The 18,864-nt window shown below is 40.5% G+C and overlaps 1 protein-coding gene across 2 annotated transcripts in view; it reads left to right on the forward strand.

The window, feature by feature from the left end:
• The window catches only part of vps13d (vacuolar protein sorting 13 homolog D), a 281,437-nt gene that overhangs the window by 112,898 nt on the left and 149,675 nt on the right, over positions 1-18,864 (forward strand). For both annotated transcript variants that reach the window (XR_005945250.1, XM_041205688.1), the window contains exons 27-33: positions 191-362; positions 2,571-2,686; positions 4,159-4,371; positions 8,783-9,048; positions 10,449-10,582; positions 12,378-12,533; positions 15,894-16,110. Coding sequence is in view for 1 of the 2 variants with exons in the window: in XM_041205688.1 (XP_041061622.1) it covers positions 191-362; positions 2,571-2,686; positions 4,159-4,371; positions 8,783-9,048; positions 10,449-10,582; positions 12,378-12,533; positions 15,894-16,110 (1,274 nt within the window). In the remaining variant the exon portion in view is untranslated. The remainder of the gene's footprint in view (positions 1-190; positions 363-2,570; positions 2,687-4,158; positions 4,372-8,782; positions 9,049-10,448; positions 10,583-12,377; positions 12,534-15,893; positions 16,111-18,864) is intronic.

The following is an 18,864-nucleotide window of genomic DNA, read 5'->3' on the forward strand; positions in this document are numbered from 1 at the left end:
ATTGAGGGGTAGGTTAAAATCAATGAGAAGAAAACTGTACATGGCCTGTTGGGTCAAACCACCCACTGTTTCCATTTCACATTTCATTTTATGTTTTTGGGTTAAACCTAGTAATTGTAGAGATGCTCAGTATGAAATATTTCTGTTGGCTGCACTGTATCAGCTCATGACTATATTTGTATTAATTTAGGGAGATAAGCCATGTTGTCCCCGATGTGGCGATCCACGGTAGTCTGTCATCGGTACACTGCTCTCTGGATCTTAATAAATACAAACTGATTCGTGGGCTAATTCAAAACAACTTGGGGGAACCCATTGAAGAGTTCATGAGGCCATTTGACTTACAAGACCCCAGCATACATGTAAGTGTATAAAAGTAATAGAGCATGGAAATGTTTAGAGGAGTTAATTGACCAGGGTTGAGATGAATTTTGTTCCTGCAAGATATACTTTGGTGACTTTGTTTTTTTTTGAGGACATCATTGCACTGTGGACAAAAACATCGTCTTTTTTGCCAATTGCTCAATGCTGCATTGATTGTACTGAGTAATATGTATAAAATTTATATGAATGAAATATGATTTTGGGGTCTTCCACCTTAAATGATCCTCAACCTGAAATTTCTTAATCAGCTACCCTGCATTCTGGTTTTTTCTGTTTTCTTTTTGCCCTGTTCTCGCTCCCTTTTTGCGTTGTTCTTTCTAGTTGTGCAGAAAACCTTTGATGGATATTAGATATCTTGAAAATTGTCAGAAGGAAAAATAAATGAGTGTTTAACTGTAAAGTAAGCTGCCAAAGTTTTGGGTTTCTACATAATTTGCAGTGGGTTCCATTTGTAGTACGTTGTTGAGCAGTCCTGACAGTACTTGCCTAATTATGGGGTGTGGCAGGGTATGCACAGCTTGGTTATTAAATTATCCATTTATAGTTCAAAATCAGCCATTAGTAATCTGGTCCTGAAAAGCCACGACAATTTCTGTGTTAAATGAGATGAAACTCTACATTTGTTCTCAGCTTCATTATTAATAGTAATGATTGCTTCAAGGCATACTTAAGATGCAAAGAATACTGAACAGTTGTTGAGCAAACATTTCATAACATCTATTGACTTGGTTTGTGGATTTCTGAGAAGTATAAGTGCTGGAGAAGAGGGCACTTTCTCATATTGGGCAACTAGTACCTGCATCAAGCAGTCTCACGTCATTGAGACAGATACGTGTAAAACTTTCTCTTTCTGCCCTAACAATGCACCTGAGTCCTAACCTAAAAAAGAATCACCAACTGTACCAGTGTGACACTTTCCTATTTGCCATATCTGGTGGCCTCACTAAGTGAGATTGCCAATTAGTGTCAAATTAAAGACAGTTTTGCTCTGTGGGATCAAACTCATTTCACACAGAATTCTTGCAGATGCAGGAATCTTTTATTCCATTACTCTGATCTGGATTGAAAGCAGACTCCAGAGGCTGACGGTTAGAGTTTAACTCACTGAACATCTTTTGTCATGCTCATTTTTAAATATAGAAATCCATCCTTTTCCCGTCCTTTAAATTTTCCTCTCGAGTCATGCACCATTTTCTGGTAGTATATGAGCAGAAAATTTGCTGCTGTCCATGTCATTAACTGCCTTTAATAAGACTAATTCCCATGCTTTTCTGCCAGAAGCATCCCTAATAAGTGCCTTATCTGAAAGCCAAGGGTGCTGGGATAATTTCACAAAATAAGCCATTATTTGCAGTCAAAATAACAGTGAGGTTAATGACACTTGCAATTATTTATGCGCAAATGATACAGCAATTTCAGGTGAGTGCAGTTGCATGATGAAAGTCAAATATCCAAAAGTTACTGTTTGAGTTGCACTGCTGCGCCATTAACATTACAAAAAAATGACATTTCGCTATGTCAATGAAATAGATTGAATGGCGTGACATTACTGTACTTATGCAGTAAATATGAACTAAATTTGCTGCAGAAAATTAAATCTTGGCCATTTCAGTCTAATAACCTGTTCAATGTTTGATGAATATGTGCTAAGTATTAATTACTGCCAGCCAGCCTCTCTGGCCCTGAAAATTAACTATAATAAATTATAGACTCATTCCTTCAGGTTTTTCTTGGAGATTTCAAAAATATAAGGGGAAATTTAATTTTTCCTTTCTGCCTCTTTTTTTCTTTATCTTAATTCAATGTTTCTTTCCATTCCTTTATTTCTCTTTGTACCCGATTTGACATTGAATTCACTCACTCTAATTTGCACTTCCTCCTCAGTTTTTGAGCTGTTAATTTCACAATCCTTTAATTTGATTAAAGAGGTATACAGTTGCTTGCCCTCGGCGTTTTTGCTGTGACGGTATCATCTCTCACTTACAGCAGCTTGCCACACAAAAGGTTTTAAAAGCTAAATGTGCATTGGCGAGTCTAACTAATGACAGACAGCATTACATACCCTACCATAACAAATTATGGCCCATTACAACATGAACGTTTGAACATGTCATTTTGTTTAGAAATGTTACTGGGCAAGTATTCAGGCATTTGATTTATTTCATTTTTCATCCTGTCCCTCTCAGACAGTCCTTACTGGAGAAGTATACACGAACATGTCCTTTCTGATTGATATGATGAATGTCAGCTTGGAGCTCCTGGAGTCAAAGGGCAAGGGCACAAACGGCAGTTCACTGGCAAGGTACTGGCAGATATTCTCATCTTTGCATTTCTCCTGCTTTGTGGGCTTTATTTTGTGTTCCATGGCTCTGACAATTTGTAGGGCACTGGCTCCGAGGACCTTTGCTGATCTGTAAACAACACTTCAAAGCTGCATGCAAAGAACCCAGCATGATGATCTGTCCATTTGCTTTTCCTCTCCTTCCATTCCCCCTCCTTTCCTTACCACCAAAGCCCTGGGTGCAAGACCTTTAGTTCACTTGGCATCGCTGATTATCTGGCTGACATTTTTGAGAAATGATGAACCTCTGTTCCAGTGTACAAGAGCATGCTTTGAAAGCAATGAATTATGAGGAGTGAGCAGGTAGGGCAAGGGCTGGGATTAGAAGCCTGGCATCGGTAACTGCAAAATTGGCAGTCTCGATCAGGAGTGCAGCCAAATGAGTTGTGTTTTCAAAGAGCTTCGTCTTGGCATATCACTTTAATCCCAATTTAGTACTGCTCTATATTCCCTTTCCCACAAATGCTGTTCTATTATCTGTGCATAACATTGCCAATTTTTTATTTTGTACTGAATTGTGACCAGTTGTGGACTTGGACTTGGGCTTCTGGCTTCTGAGATTGCCCAGAGCCTGTAGAGTGCTTACAGCCAGCAAAGAAATCAATTGTCCTCCCTTTAGTCAGAGAGAATTGGCAGAGTTAAGGGACTGAATGGGCTACTCCTGTTCCTATCATGTGAACCACCCTGAACACTGCCTTTTGTGTTTACTGAAAGATGTATTTCTGAATACTTTTGAATATAAATAATCTACCATCCTAGACTGCATAAAATTTATAAATAAATTGACCTTAGATGGTGTTGCCTGTATTGAATCAAGATCACATGTAGTCTTTGGGTAAAGAAGAGTTAGAGGGCAGATGATAATTGGGCCAAGAATTGCAAGCATAATTCAGTTCCTGTTTTAAAGTTATCCAGTCTGACCATTTTTATATAGTATTTGGATTTTTCTATGTATTGATTATTCATATTAAATAGCAAAGCTTACAAGAATTTGGGAAGCAAGGAAGTGTGAAGTTTGTTGTAACATAACATAAGCCTTGCCCTTGACACCCCGCTGGGCTTTGAAAGCAATAAATAGTAGGGTGCATGGGGGCAAGCGCTGGGATTAGAAGTCTGGCTGAATCAGGAGTGCAGCCAACTGACTGTAGAATAAGCAGAGAAACTGAGGTGCAAAACTGAGGCACTTTAGCATCATCATGGGTAGGAGGATACAGTTACAACATGACAAGTTTATGCAGGCAGTTTCCATTATAAGTATGGACATAGGAACTTATAATGGAAAAGATGAAGTTCAATAACAGGGAGTAAACTTTTGCAAACAGTTCACAATGCAATATTTTTCATCAATATATTCTCTTTGTGTATCTCTGGAGTATGTACTCTAAAATTATTTCTGTTTTGTTTCTGTATTAAATTAACTATTTCCTCTCCAGGTTTGATTTCAAAAAGTCAAAGCTGCTTTATGAGAGCTTTTCAAACACAACAAAGTCCGTAAATTTGGTGTCTCACTCAATGATGGCATACGATACCCGAAGCACTGGACAAGCAATGAACCCTGACGCCAAACCGAATGTGTTTGGATGCATTTTGGATGCATCAAAAAATAGTAGCAACCGAGCCTCACTGCAGATGGAACTGCATTACAGGTGTGGAACAGTATAACAGTTGCAGCATTAAATAGCCTCAGTACTGAACGTTGCCATTAGTTAACAGTGACTGTTGCCGAAAAATCTGTGGATGTCTTATAAGAGCAGTATCAGGCTCACTTGTGATGTTCCGTATGATTGAATAGCCTACCTATGCTCATTGTTCAAGCTTACATACGAAGGAGAGTTTGGCAATTTACTAGCAGGGTTGACTGTAGTCATTGAACTGTACCCCTACAAAAGTTAGCATCTTCAACAGAGCAGTAAAGAAAATGGGAGAGGGGCTGGAAAAGGAAATGCTAACAGCCAGATCCATAGAAAATGAGTAGCTTGAGCACTTATGGTCATAATAACTTTGCCACAAAATGGATGTATATGCTTGTCTCTCTGGTACTCAGGTTTGAAGCCCATGGTCATAGTTATGTAACTGCTAAGGAGTATTATTTCTCCTTTAAGCTGATAGACAAAATTAGATAGTGACACGTTCTACCACAAGAACAGAGGAAAATGGTCATATTAACATTGCCTTAATGATAAGAGCCTCACCAGTGTTCTGGCTAGCAGGCTAATAGTCTGGAAGAATATCCAGTCAAGGACAGTTAACCTTCTATTTTAAGTAATCTGATGCAGAGAACAACCTTTCCATTCCAGTGAAACTCAGGAACATAACCTGGATTGACTTTAGAATCAATTCTGAGAGACAGGATAAACTGCCACTTAGAAAGGAACAGATTGATCAGGGATGGTTAGTATGGTTTTATTAGGGAAGGTTGTGTCTTACTAATTTAGTCAAAATTTTTGAGGAAGTGACAAGGAGGATTAATGAGGGTAGTGCAGTGGATGTTGCCTACATGGATTTTAGCAAGGCATTTGACAGGGTCCCACTTGGCAGACAGGTCAGAAAAGTAAAAGCCCTTGGGATACAGGGGAATGTGGTGAGTTGAAACCAAAATTGGATCAGCAACAGGAAATAAAGGGTAATGGTTGATGGGTGTTTTTGCAAATGGAGAGCGGTTTCCATTGGTTCAGTGTTGCGTCCCTTGTTTTTGGTTTATAATTAAGGATTTGGAGTTAAATGTAGGAGGCATGATTGGGGAAATTTGCAGATGACACAAAAATTGGCAGTGTATTTGATTGTGAAGAGGATAACTGTCAACTCCAGAATGATATCAATGGTTTGGTTGAATGGGGGGAAAAGTGGCAAATGGAACTCAATCCAGAGAAGTGTGAGATAATGCATTTGAGGAGGGCAAATAAAGCTAGGGAATACACAATAAATGGAAGGACATTGAGAGGGGTAGAAGAAGTAAGACACCTTGGAGTGCATGCCCACTGATGGATAGGGTGGTAAAGAAAGTATATGGAATGCTTTCCTTTATTGGACAAGGTATAGAATACAAAAGCAGGGGTGTAATTTTGGAACTGTATAAAATGCAGGTTAGACCACAGCTGGAATTTTGTGTACAATTCTGATCACCACATTACAGGAAGGACATAATTGCTTTGGAGACAATACAGAGGAGATTTAAAAGAATGTTGCTAGGGCTTCAAAATTGCAGCTGTGAGGAAAGATTGGATAGGCTAGGGTTGTTTTCCTTAGAACTGAGGAAACTGAGGGGTGACTTAATTGAGGTGTACAAGAATATGGGGCCGAGATAAGGTAGACAGGAAAGACCTGTTTCCCCTTGCAGAGAGATCAAATACCAGTGGGCATAGATATAAGGTGATTGATAGAAGGATTAGAGGAGACATGAGGAAATATTTCTTTACCCAGAGGGTGGTGGGTGTCTGGAATTTGGTGGTGGATGCAGAAACCCTCAACTCATTTAAAAGGTACTTGGACCTGCACCTGAAGTGCTGTAACCTGCAAGGTTATGTACCAGGTGGGGAAAGGTGGGATTAGAATGGGCGGCTAGTTTTTGATTTTTTCTTTTTCAGCTGGTGCAGACTCAATTGGCTGAATGGCCTTTTTCTGTGCCATAATTCAATGGTTCATTTTGAGGAAAAAGAGAAGAACAATTAGGAAAAATCCATGAGAATATTATAGATGGTGCATTCAACTGAAATTTGTCTGATGGACGGCGACACTTTGTCTGTTACTGAAGATCCCCCACCTTGATATGCTTTCCATCACCTAGCCTACCCAAAATGCTGCATTGGCAGTGTGGCCCTTCTCAACAAGGCACATCTGGCATCTCTGCTGAGCATTTTGCCTTATTCCACCCCTATTGCTGCTGCTTCAAAACCCTTATTGTTTACTGCACCCCCATTCTGACTCCAAGTTTCTTCCCAATTTATCATCCCTTCTTTCATGTCTTACCCTTTGCATTGAGTTGATAACCCTTGGTAATTCCAATCACAATCTCACCTCCCAGTGCCCTCACCCTCTGAATTCACTGCCCCAGACTGCCATAAATCTCTCCTTCCATATAAATTATGCTACCATATTCACGGCCACATCAATCAGCCTTGACATCTTCTATTGTCTTATGAACTTGATCATTGACAAAATCATTCTTCAATCACTTTCATGTATCCTTCATCACCCATATCTCCCTACCCTCTTGCAAACCTATTCCATCTGAACTTACCCCAGAAAAAAAACCTCTCAATTTGCTCACAACTGTACTTTGACTCCCAGTTACCCAGTCTTAGCCTTCCATTTGCCATCACCCTCCTGCAACGTTGATCTGTTCAACAAGTTCCTCATCTGTGTCTTTAATGCACTTGTCCCCAGCAAAACCTTAAATCACTCCAATCTGGCGATTTCTCCGTTTGGCTCCCATCCTTGTTCCCTCAAATACAGTGATACAGCTTGAGCATATCTGATGCATAACTGGCTCAGTTACCACCAGGCCAATCCACATCAACCACTATTGGGCCTCACCGTTCACTCCCAAAACCATCAACTATTTCAGGATCATCTTGCAATGCAAAGATAATCCATGACTTCTTATCTCCACTACCAGCAGTCACTTGAAACCCCTTTCTCCTTCTCTCTCAACCAGAACCTCCAAAAATTGAGGACTTTTGTCATCAAATTTCAGACCATCTCTTCAGCTGCCTCTGCTGCTTTCCCCTTCGCCCTCCAAGTCAAATCTCCCACACACTGTCACCTGCCCTAGTATATGAATTACTATACTATCTATTTAAGTGCTTTCTCTGAGATCATCATGTCTGAGATCTACCTCCTATTCCCAAAACCCCATTCACTGACCTTCCTGAACCACATGCCAACTAACATTGTAAGTGGTCTCATGTGCTGTCCCTTTCTTTTTCAAAAGAAGTGGAATCACCGCTTCCTTGGAAAAATCCGTCTTTTGACTCTCTGTCCCATCTCCATTCTCCAGCCTCCCATCTCCAATTCCCTTAACATGTTGTGACCACCCAAATCCACCCCCATCTCTCTTGCAATTGTCTGTTTGAATTCTTTCAATTAGATTCCTGTCCCTGCCACAGCGCAGGTTATAATCCTAACTAAAACCACAACCAACAATGTCTTGTGGTCATGACTGTGTTGCATTATCCTTTCTTAAGCTCTTTATAACCTGTGAAATAGCTGACCACATTATCCTCTTCCAGTGCCTCTCTGTCTAACTGAGTGGGTCTATTTTCACTCCATTCCACTCATGTCTACCTGCGCATCCCCAGATTATCTCTGAAATGACTTCTTTGTCCACCACTGCACTGTTACCTTCATTACCCCCAAAGATTGATTCTTGTCCCCACAGGTCTCTTCCTCATCTACTTGTTGATTCTTAGCAACAGCATTCACATGAATGCTGACAACATGCAGCTCTACATCTGCGTCACCTCATTCAACCCTTCACTCTCTCATCCCCTGGCATTCAGTCTTGGATAAGCTGCAGTTTCCTTCAGCCAAACACTAGGAATCTTGAAGCCATCATCTTTGGCCTTCATTGCGAATTCTATGCCCTTGTCACTGATTCTAACCCTTTCCCAGTTGTATGTGGCTGCATTAGGCTGCTTGCAACCTTTGTGTTTTATTCCTAACCAAACTGGACTTCCGATGCTGTACTCTTTCTATAAAGATGATCACCTACTTCCCCCTCTACAATATTATCTGCCTCCACCCTACCTGAGCTCTTATGTTGCTGAAACCCTCATCCATGCCTTTGTCATTAAATTATTCCACTGAGCCTCCTTGAATGTTGAGTATGTTAATCTATGTAGTGATAAGACATGTATTCTGCAGGAAATTCTCTGCAGAAGGTTTCTTTAGCTATGCTGTTAGAGGGAAAATTAGTAGATTATTATCAATGACTCTTCCTCATTTCTGAGTAGCTTTTCCAATTATTAAAATATAAAAACTCTGCACTGGATATTGCTGATAAGTTGAATTCTATCTCAATTTCAGTCAGAAGTACTGAAAGGGTTTCTTGATTTCCAGGTCAACCAGAGATACTTCATGCTTCACTGTGGTTCTGAACAACCTGCGTGTCTTTGTTATATTTGATTGGCTGATGCTTGTGCGGGAATTCTTACAAACGTCTGATAACAGCCCAAAGAAACAAGAAAACGCCTCACCAGCCCGCAACCGAAAAGTTGGTGGCGAGGTCTTGGTCCCCAAAACGGTGAAGTATGGAGTTATCACAAAGCGATCTTCTGTGCCAGTGCCGAATGAGAAATACTTGGAAGTGAAAATCAATGTAACTGGTAAAAAGTGTTTTCAGGCCAATCTCATTAAGTTTCAGTAAAACAGTTGGTTGTTTTTTTAATGTTCTATTCATTTCCAGATCTGTTTTACAAGTGAACATCTATTTGAGGACATAGTAATTTTATATTTCCTAAAAAGATGCCCTTCCCAATAGCCAAATGGATGAGCTTCACTTGATGTATTTCTGAACCATTTGGACCAGAGGGACCATTAGTTTGAATTTTGGCCGGTGCTGACTTAGTTGATCTTACTTGGGATGTACCCTTGTTCTGCTATTAACACATTCTGCTACCTTACCTTTATGCCACTATCAGCACCTTCTTAGTCTCACTACCATTAACACTCCCTTTATCCTATGTCCTTGACATCTTTGACAAATTTCTCCTTAGCTCCCACTTAACCCTACCTTCTATTTTGCTCCACCTACTCCATCCCCTCCTGAACAGTATAAAACCCATCGCATTTCTACTTCTCTTTAGCTCTGAGGAGGAGTCATATGGACTCAAAATGTTAACTCTGTTTCTCCCTCCTCAGATGCTGCCAGACCTGCTGAGTTTTTCCAGCATTTTCTATTTTTATTTCCGATTTCCAGCCTCCGCAGTATTTTGCTTTTAGTTTACTTGGGATGAAGTTGGGGCATTGCAATTTGGCATAAGTACCTCTGGACTTGGGAGAATTGGTTAAGACTACCAATAGCTTCAACTCTTGATGACTATCTCATGGCACCTGCAGGAAAATGTGAATGCTATGTTGAAGAGGGAATATGGTTCACTAATCTCTTGGCATTCGCTTTCTTGGTTCACACATGCGGGATGGCCATGATAATACCAATGGGCATTGGCCATCATGAAACCGTACGCCAACAAGACATAATGATTTCATACATGGGGAATAATGTGCTAGGGGTAAGGTACATTATTGAGCATTCCTTAATTGCAACAAGTAACTTCAATCATGAGTTATAGAAACAATTGCTCTTTACACTTTTAATTCTACTTTCATTCAACTTCCTGTACATTCAATCCATCATTATTGTCCTGAGACATAAGCTACTACCTACAGTAGTCTTGTAGTTATTGTACTGGCCTAGTTCAGATCTGACTGTGGCACATAGTGGAATTGAATTTGGTAAACCTGGTAATTTATGGGCTTGCAGTCAAATGGATGATATGTAACTGATTTAAGTGCTGTTTGGGCAACCAGGAATGAGCTGTCTGTTTCTCCCACATGCTCAAAGCTGATTTTTGAAAAGAACAAACTATAGCATGTAGAATAATATTCAGTTGAGCTATTTACATCCAAAGGAATTACCTTCTCAGAATGCAACTTCAGAGATTATTGGTGTTTTGTCTTCCACCCTAGCCTGCATTGTCTTTAATAAATAACTTTATTTTAACAGGCACTGAATTTGTTGTGGTTGAAGACATGTCATGCAACGATACAAATGCAATCATTCTGAAGGCAACCACTGTGCTCACCTATAAGCCACGGCTTGTGGATCGGCCATTCTCTGGCAGCCTTGGAGGAATTGAGGTAAAAAAAAAATTCAGTGTTGCATACAGTCCTTGGAGAAAATAATGGCCCAGATCTTCCTTACCCCGGAGGTACCCTGGAAGATGAGTTGGGTAACCACCACCACCACCCCTCTGCCCCCACGCAAGGACCGCATTGAAACTCTGAATTAAAGTCGGAAACCTTAGATTGTTGTGACTCATTTAGCAGAATAGTTACCCAGGAAAAGTTAAAGTATTAAAAGTAATTCTAATTTCTTGGGTACTATACTACTGACCATCCCCTCCACCCCACTGACCACCTGATTACCCTCCTGATCCCTTTACCACCCGACTAACCACCCTACAACCCTGCTGATTCCCCTGCCCCCCCTTCCAACTACCCTTTGGCTCCTGGCTGCCCCAACCCCCCAGGTGCCTTGTTAGTGCATCAACAGACTCCAGGAGCAGCTGCGCTACATGTTTCTTAGCAGGCCCGGGTCAGAAGTCCAGGCAAGAAATGTGCTGCTCCAGACTAAGTAAAAAGGAGCGGAGTGGCAATCCAAAGGTAATTGCCATTCGACAGAAGATTCAGCCCAGTCTGATGTACAGATAATTTCCTTTTGCAGTGCGAAGCACTGAGATTTCTATTTTCTCACTATGCTTTCAAAATAGAATTCTGTTCATAGCTCCTTTTTTTAAAAAAAACACACCAGGAGTAATCTTAACATTTAAAGTTATTTCAGCAGCTGGCTTGTAGATTTCCCATGGAAAACTTGGAAAACAGCCAGTCAACAGATGGTGGTGGAATCCTTATTTGTAACCTCCTGTTTCCTGGATGGCAATGCTGAAGTGCCAACCACTTGGAAACTAAGCAAAATCAAATATAAAGGTCCATCAATTTTAATTCAACTTTAGGCCCTCAGAAAAAAGAGAATGTGCAAGGTTATGGGGCTAAGGCAGGGAAGTGGGGCTAGGTGGAATGCTCTTTCAGAGAGCCAGTGCAGATTTGATGGGCTGAATGGCCTCCTTCTGCACTGTAAAGATATTGCGATATACAAACATAGGAATTAGGAGCAGGAGTTAGGCCATTGAACCCCTTGAACCTGCTCTGCCTTTCAATAAGATCATGGCTGATCTGATTGTGGCCTCAACTCCACATTTCACCTACCTACTATAACCTTTGACTTCCTTCTTGTCAAGAATCTATCTACCACTGCCTTAAAAATATTAATTGACCCTGCTTCCTCAGCTTTCTGGGGAAGAGAGTTCCAAAGATTCTCGATATTCCGAGGCACAAGTTCTTCTCATCTCAGTCTTAAATGGGAGACCTGTTATTTTTAAACTGTGTCTCCTGGTTACAGTCTCCCACAAGGGAGACATCCTTTCAACATGCATCCTGTCAAGTCCCCTCAAGATCTTATATGTTTCAATAAGATCATCCCTTAATCATCTAAACTCCAGTGGATACGGGTCCAGCCTGTCCAACCTTTCCTCATAAGACAACCGCAACCACCCCATCAGTGTATCAGCTATTTCTAGATAGGAGTCTAGCGATATAACAGTGATTTGCCTTCTCCTGCTGGGCTATGTTTTCATACAATCATAGAGTGATACTTTGGTACCCACTGCTGCATTCTCAATGGAATAACTGAAGTCAGACCCTGGTAGAGTGGTAAATCATAAGTGTAAATCTGTTCCCAATAATGTGCTGTTGTCACTGTGCTTAATGTAAATTTTATGGATTTAATGTGCTCTTTTGAAAACTTCAGTAAGCACTGCAGGTTTAATGTCTCATTTCTGCTATGCATTTTATGAATCTAAATGCCTATTTACAGGTGTTTTCATGCCGACTTGGCAACGAACAAGAGACTGCTCTGTCCATCATTGATCCTGTGAACGTGCAGATAGAATTGATTGGAAACCCTATCTATCAGAAGAGCTCAGGGCTGCTGGATGCCTTTGGCAGTGAGGATTTCCCACCAGTACTTGAGGTAATCTGTGGTGTTAGTTGATCTCAGCCTAGCAGCAGTTCAGAGTACAAGAATCGGATTGAGATTCCTGGTTAAGAAGGGAGAAATTCAGTGTTCACATTCCTAATTACAATCCAGTGGCCCATGCATATGTGGCTAACTGGTGAGGTTCTGGTCTGGATTGGGCTCGGCTTTGATGTCTTTCAACTTGAATAAAAATCAATTTTTAGGAGGAATGGCCACTTACAGCAGCATAGCATCTGAAAATAACTGCTGTCTGTAGAGTCGCATGTCAGTAAGAACATGCACTTTCTCAAGAATGGGAGAAAATTGAGAGAAAATATTTATTTAGAATAGTAGCTCATAGTAGCTATTGTCTAGTGGAAAGGCCTCATGTGTAGTGGGTAGCATCTTTGTCTCTGAGCCAGAAGCTTTGGGTTCAAGTTCCACTCCAGGACTTGATGGCCACGGAAGATACATTCATAATGTGGCCAAACAGGTTCATTATAAACCTGTAAATCCTTCCAATATGCCTATGGCAGGTGGTAAGAATAGGAGAGTCTCCTGGTCAACCATGTTTGATGTGGAGTGGTATAAGCTATAACCCCTGGCCACAGGCTAGTAACCTATTCCAGGAAACAGACATAAGCACATGTTTCATCTGCTTCCTGTGCCACTAGGCATAGGAGAGAACCAAGGAAGAGAGGAGGACAGTCTAGTAATTGAACAGATTCCTCTTTAAGGGTACCAAGGTAGATTATGATTTTTGTATATGAATGCTCCATTTCATATTCAACTAACATGCCTTGACTACAATAAAGATGATTGTGTTAGATGACCATAATTTAACAACACAAATGAGATTGAAGTGCTGATTACAGCTATTTGTAAGGGGAAAAAGACAAATCACCAATGGCAATTAGAATAAGATGTTTTTTGTAGACTCTTCATTAACCTCTGACATGAACAGTTGTAGCCTCAAACCCGTGTTACGTAGGGCATAAATGTAAGAATCCCAAGAGAAAATGCTTCTTTCTTTTATCCCGCCCACATTATTTGCCACTTTATTTTAAGCTCAGGTCATAGTTTGCAAATCACCTTGACGCATTCAGCCCAGGATTAGAGGCTAATGTTTTTGGTTTGTAGAGCAGAGAAGGAAAGGAAGTCAAACTAAAGCCATAAAAGATTTCCAGCTGTAAGTTATTGCTATTATAGACATAAATCACTAGGGAGAAATACAGTGCTTTAGGCTTTTAAAAGAGGAGTTTTAAAACAAGCAGGGGACTCAACATTTTTAACCTCTGTAATTTAACATTTTAAGCAATGCACAAAGTAACAGTACAACAGGGGTATACACAGTTGTCACAAATGTAGTGCTCCTGTGCAGAGTTTTGTAGAAAATGAAGAAATTTTGCTTGAAGATCAGCATGCCCTGTGTGATTTTTTTTTTTACCCAGCAAAACTAATGGGCAAACTGTCCTCCATGCCTGAATTTGTAATATGTTCTACTGTCACATGAAACTCTGTATCAAGAGTTTTAATTTGAATGATCTAATCCATAGTGCAAGGATGAGTCAATACAAACTTAAACCAGTGCTACCTTTAGAAGTAATGAGCTTGTGTTCGAAGTTTGTTTTTAGGACACCTGCAGTAAATGGAGAAATCTGTCAGTGATCCAATTCTCATTATTGAAATACCATTACATGGTTCCTTTTCCTGATTATGGCATGAAAAGGTGGAGTTATTAACACCAGAGGTGGAACCACAAGTTCTAAATGCACCATACTCTAGTGGAAGCAAAGCAAGCATGGGCTGCTTCTTTCAGCTCAGGGAGGGAGCAGATTGAAGGGGGTGGGAGGAGCTGAGTTTCTGGAAATACATCTTCTTTGATGCAACGCATTATGATTACTTGCAGGTTTATTCAGTTTTTAAAGATTGGGTTATTCTCAGTGGATTTACCACAGTGAGGTAATGCTTTGAGCAGCTCTGTATTGTCTAAGCTCACACACGAAGAATGGCCACTTGAGTGTGAGATATGGGAGGGCAGCCAAAGTTCATGTAACTGTAGCTAAAGGTCTCCAGTGTGGGGGAGGGAAAAAAGGGAAGTGATTTTTTTTTAAATTTGTATTATTCTTGCACAAATCAAGTTCTTGATATATGTTAAGCTTTTTAAACTTCTTTGTGGAACTACTGTACATATTTATTTACCTGAATGAAGCAGTCATAAAACATCAAACTGTGGTGACTAGATTACTGGTATCAAGGTTCAAAACAGGCGCCCCAGTCGTTCTCACTCACATTCACTGTGGAAGATGTCATTTTCTACTTCTGGCTTTTACAAGTATTTCTGATCTTTAGGTTCTAATAGCACTCCATCATTGTGCCCATGGGCAATGAAATGTTCATCTGCACCTCAAAAATGTTATTAAGCTGAGGGAGCATTAAAGCAGCTAAGTACCCAGTGTAGGCTCACCCAGCAGGCTTACAGGACTGAATCTTGGTGGCTGAATTCATGCCACTGGCCAGTTAACAAATGGACGGCAGGCACTTTTGCGCCAGAAGAGAGGGGGGAAAAATGCTCTCTTAGATAGTTCTCTTGCAATGTGGTTGTTTCCCTAGCTTTAAGGAAGCTGTATAATACTACCTTCTATAAATACTCCATTCAATTTGCTGGGATGCAAGAAAAGAGGACTGAAAGGCAATGAAGCTCAGCCCTGTCAATATTCCAAAGCCTGAGATAGACATGGTATAGCAAATCTTCTACTGCACCTTCTCAAGTGCAGTTAAGGTTGAGCAACAAATGCTGGCCTTGACAATGATGCCCACATCCGAATAAAAATAAATAAAACATAACTCCTTTCATTGGCAAATCAGGAAAAATGAGCCATAAACTCAGGATTATCAAATACCAAAGGACACAGGGATTACAAGATTTGTTTTGTCTGAAGGCCATTAGAACATATAACCCCAAAAACATTTTAAAGGGAATTTTAGAAAGAAGAATTTAAAAGGAAATCGGAAAAGAGCACAGAAATTGAATTAAGTAACTCTTTAAAGAGCACGGGTCTGTGCTCTAAATTCTACAAACAACCACAACAAAAGGGATAAAAACAAAAAACTGTGGATGCTGGAAATCCAAAACAAAAACAGAATTACCTGGAAAAACTCAGTAGATCTGGCAGCAACAAAGGGGAGGTGAACCAAGTAGTTTCAGGGCTATTTTATTGGTTTCTTTGCACTATTGTTGTCTTCATTATAGTTCAAAAGTAGAGAGAAGCCTATTTGATACTTAGAATAGAATAATCGAATGAAAAACATAGGAGGGGACCATTCACATCTGTTCTGATCCTAAATGTCCTTTCATACCCTTTTGTGCTGCAGATTCAGTTTTCTACCCTTGATATCAGGCTTTCATACAATGATGTCCAGCTATTCCTGGCAATTGTGAAGTCTTTTCCTAAACAAACCACTGCTATACCCATTGGGCCTGATCCTGATTCAGTGAATGGAAACACCAATTCAGTTCGTTTGGCAGGCAGCTCAACAGCAGGATCTGGGAAAAAAGAGACAACCAAATACCAGATGGATCCTATCCTTGGTAAGTAATGGACAGAGGAATAAAAGGACGTTCATAGGCTAATCTGAGGGCACTTGCTGAAATATGCAGTAGGCTATCTCTTTAAAAAGTATGTGACCAGTAATTGAAACAGGACTTGAGCACCGTAACCTTGATAGGAACTTTATTGTATTGCTACATTGTGAAAGATGCTTTCTTTCAGATACCACATTAAAGTGGGGTGCCTTCTGCCCTTTCAAATGGATGTAAAATATTTTCAAAAGCACATTGACGTTCTCTTCTGTCCTATCATTCCCCTCTTGGCTCATTTCACCAAAAATAGATTAACTGGTCATTAATCTCATTGCTGTTTGTGAGACCTTGTTATGTGCAAATTGACTGCCTTGTTTGTCTGCATAACATTGACGCTGGTCCAAGAGAAATTCACTTGTCGTGCAGCTTACCCACCATCCAGAATTAACATAGTTAATGATTGTAGGATATGATATACGACAGAAAGGATAGGGAGGGAAGAAGGGAATTGAAGTAGCTGTACCAATTACACATAACAGCAATAGAGAAAAGGGGAAATAACGAACATTAAAATGGAAAGAGAATCCATATAGATTAAGACAAGCTTAAAAGTGACACTCACATTAATAGGGATAACTTGCAAGCTAGCAAATAGTGGAAAAAAAGTGGAGGAGGAAATATGTAAGGGGAAAAGGAATGGCATTTTTACTTTGTGTTCAGGACTCTTGTAAGCAGTTCAAAAACAAAGAAATCAGTACTGGACCTAGTAATGGTATAGTAACCAGAGTAGACAAGAGATGCAAGCATAGGGGAACATAAAGGCAATAGCAATTTTAAAATAATAGTGGTTAGAATAATCAAAGTAATGGATTGGGAAAAAGCACATTTTCTTTTAGGGAACGTGCAAGACCTAATATCTTGCATAGAGGAACTGTAGCCAGACACGGATATTTACTTAAAACTATTTACACTTAAAACTATATACACTAGGTACAAGATAAAAGCAAAATACTGCGGATGCTAGAAATCTAGAACATAAACAAAAATACCTGGAAAAACTCAGCAGGTCTGACAGCATTTGCGGAGAGGAATACAGTTAACGTTTTGACTCTGAATGACTCTTCATCAGAACTAAGGAAAAATAGAAAAGAGGTGAAATATAAGCTGGTTTAAGGGGTCGTGGGACAGGTAAAGTTGGATAGAGGGCCAGTGATAGTTGGAGATTGCCAAAAGATGTCATAGACAAAAGGACAAAGAGGTGTTGATGGTGGTGATATTAGCTAAGAAATGTGCTAATGGGGACATTAAGGGTGGAAAACAGGACGAGCAAGGGACAGATAGCCCTAGTGGGGGTGGGGTGGGGAGGAAACGAAATATGCTAAAAGGTAGAGATAAAACAACGGATGGAAATACATTTAAAAATAATGGAACTAGGTGGGAAAAGAAAAATGTATATAAATTATTGGAAAAAGGAGGATCAGAAAGGGGGTGGGGAAGGAGGAGAGAGTTCATGATCTAAAGTTGTTGAACTTATTATTCAGTCTGGAAGGCTGTAAAGTGCCTAGTCGGAAGATGAGGTGCTGTTCCTCCAGTTTGCGTTGAGCTTCAATGGAACATTGCAGCAGGCCAAGGACGGACATGTGGGCATGAGAGCAGGGTGGTGTGTTGAAATGGCAAGCGACAGGGAGGTCTGGGTCATGCTTGCGGACAGACCAAAGGTGTTCCGCAAAGCGGTCACCCGGTGTGTGTTTGGTCTCTCCAATGTAGAGGAAACCACATTGGGAGCAGCGAATGCACTAGACTAAATTGAGGGAAGTGCAAGTGAAATGGTGCTTCACTTGAAAGGATTGTTTGGGCCCTTGGACAGTGAGGAGAGGGTAAGTAAAGGGGCAGGTGTTGCACCTTCTGTGGTTGCATGGGAAGGTGCCGTGGGAAGGGGTTGAGGTGTAGGGGGTGATGGAGGAGTGGACCAGGATGTTCTGAAGGGAACGATCCCTGCGAAATGCCTCCAGGGGTGGTGAAGAGAAGATGTGTTTGGTGGTGGCATCATGCTGGAGTTGGCGGAAATGGCGGAGGATGATCCATTGAATGCAGAGGCAGGTGGGGTGATAAGTGAGGACAAGTGGGACCCCATCATTGCTCTGGGAGGGAGAGGAAGATGCGAGGGCGGATACGCGGGAGATGGGCCGGACACGATTGAGGGCCCTGTCAACCACCGTGGATGGAAAACTATGTACACTATGTATAAGGTGGATTACCGAGAAGGCACGTCTCCTGTGAGTTGCCTGTCTACTGTACAGAGACTGTAGAAAATGGCGCATGACTACGGATGTTACAGGCGTGTCATAATCTATATCACTCATTAAAAGTCTGTTCCATTTACCCTTTACGCTATAATTTTGAGGCGAAAAGAATGGAACTACAGAAGGTAAAATGGGAAACAAAATGACAAATAAAGAGAACAGCAGTGGGAAATGTTTAAAATGGTGGTCAATAGAATTCAGCACAGAATCATTCTACCAAAAATAAAGAACGAACTAACCAAGAATGAAACACCATGGATAAATAAAGAGATGAGAATAATTGAAATTAAAAGAAAAAGGAATACACTATGTACACAAATAATAAATGAGAGGACGTCAATGGGAATACCAAGAGGTTAGGAAAGAAGTAAAATAATTAGGAATGCAAAAAGGAACTACAAAATTAAACTATCAAGGAATATAAAAAAGTAATTCTATTCCACAGACACAGAAAAAAGCT

Source organism: Carcharodon carcharias, chromosome 15 (assembly GCF_017639515.1).
Source record: "Carcharodon carcharias isolate sCarCar2 chromosome 15, sCarCar2.pri, whole genome shotgun sequence".
Classification (NCBI taxonomy): Eukaryota; Metazoa; Chordata; class Chondrichthyes; order Lamniformes; family Lamnidae; genus Carcharodon; species Carcharodon carcharias.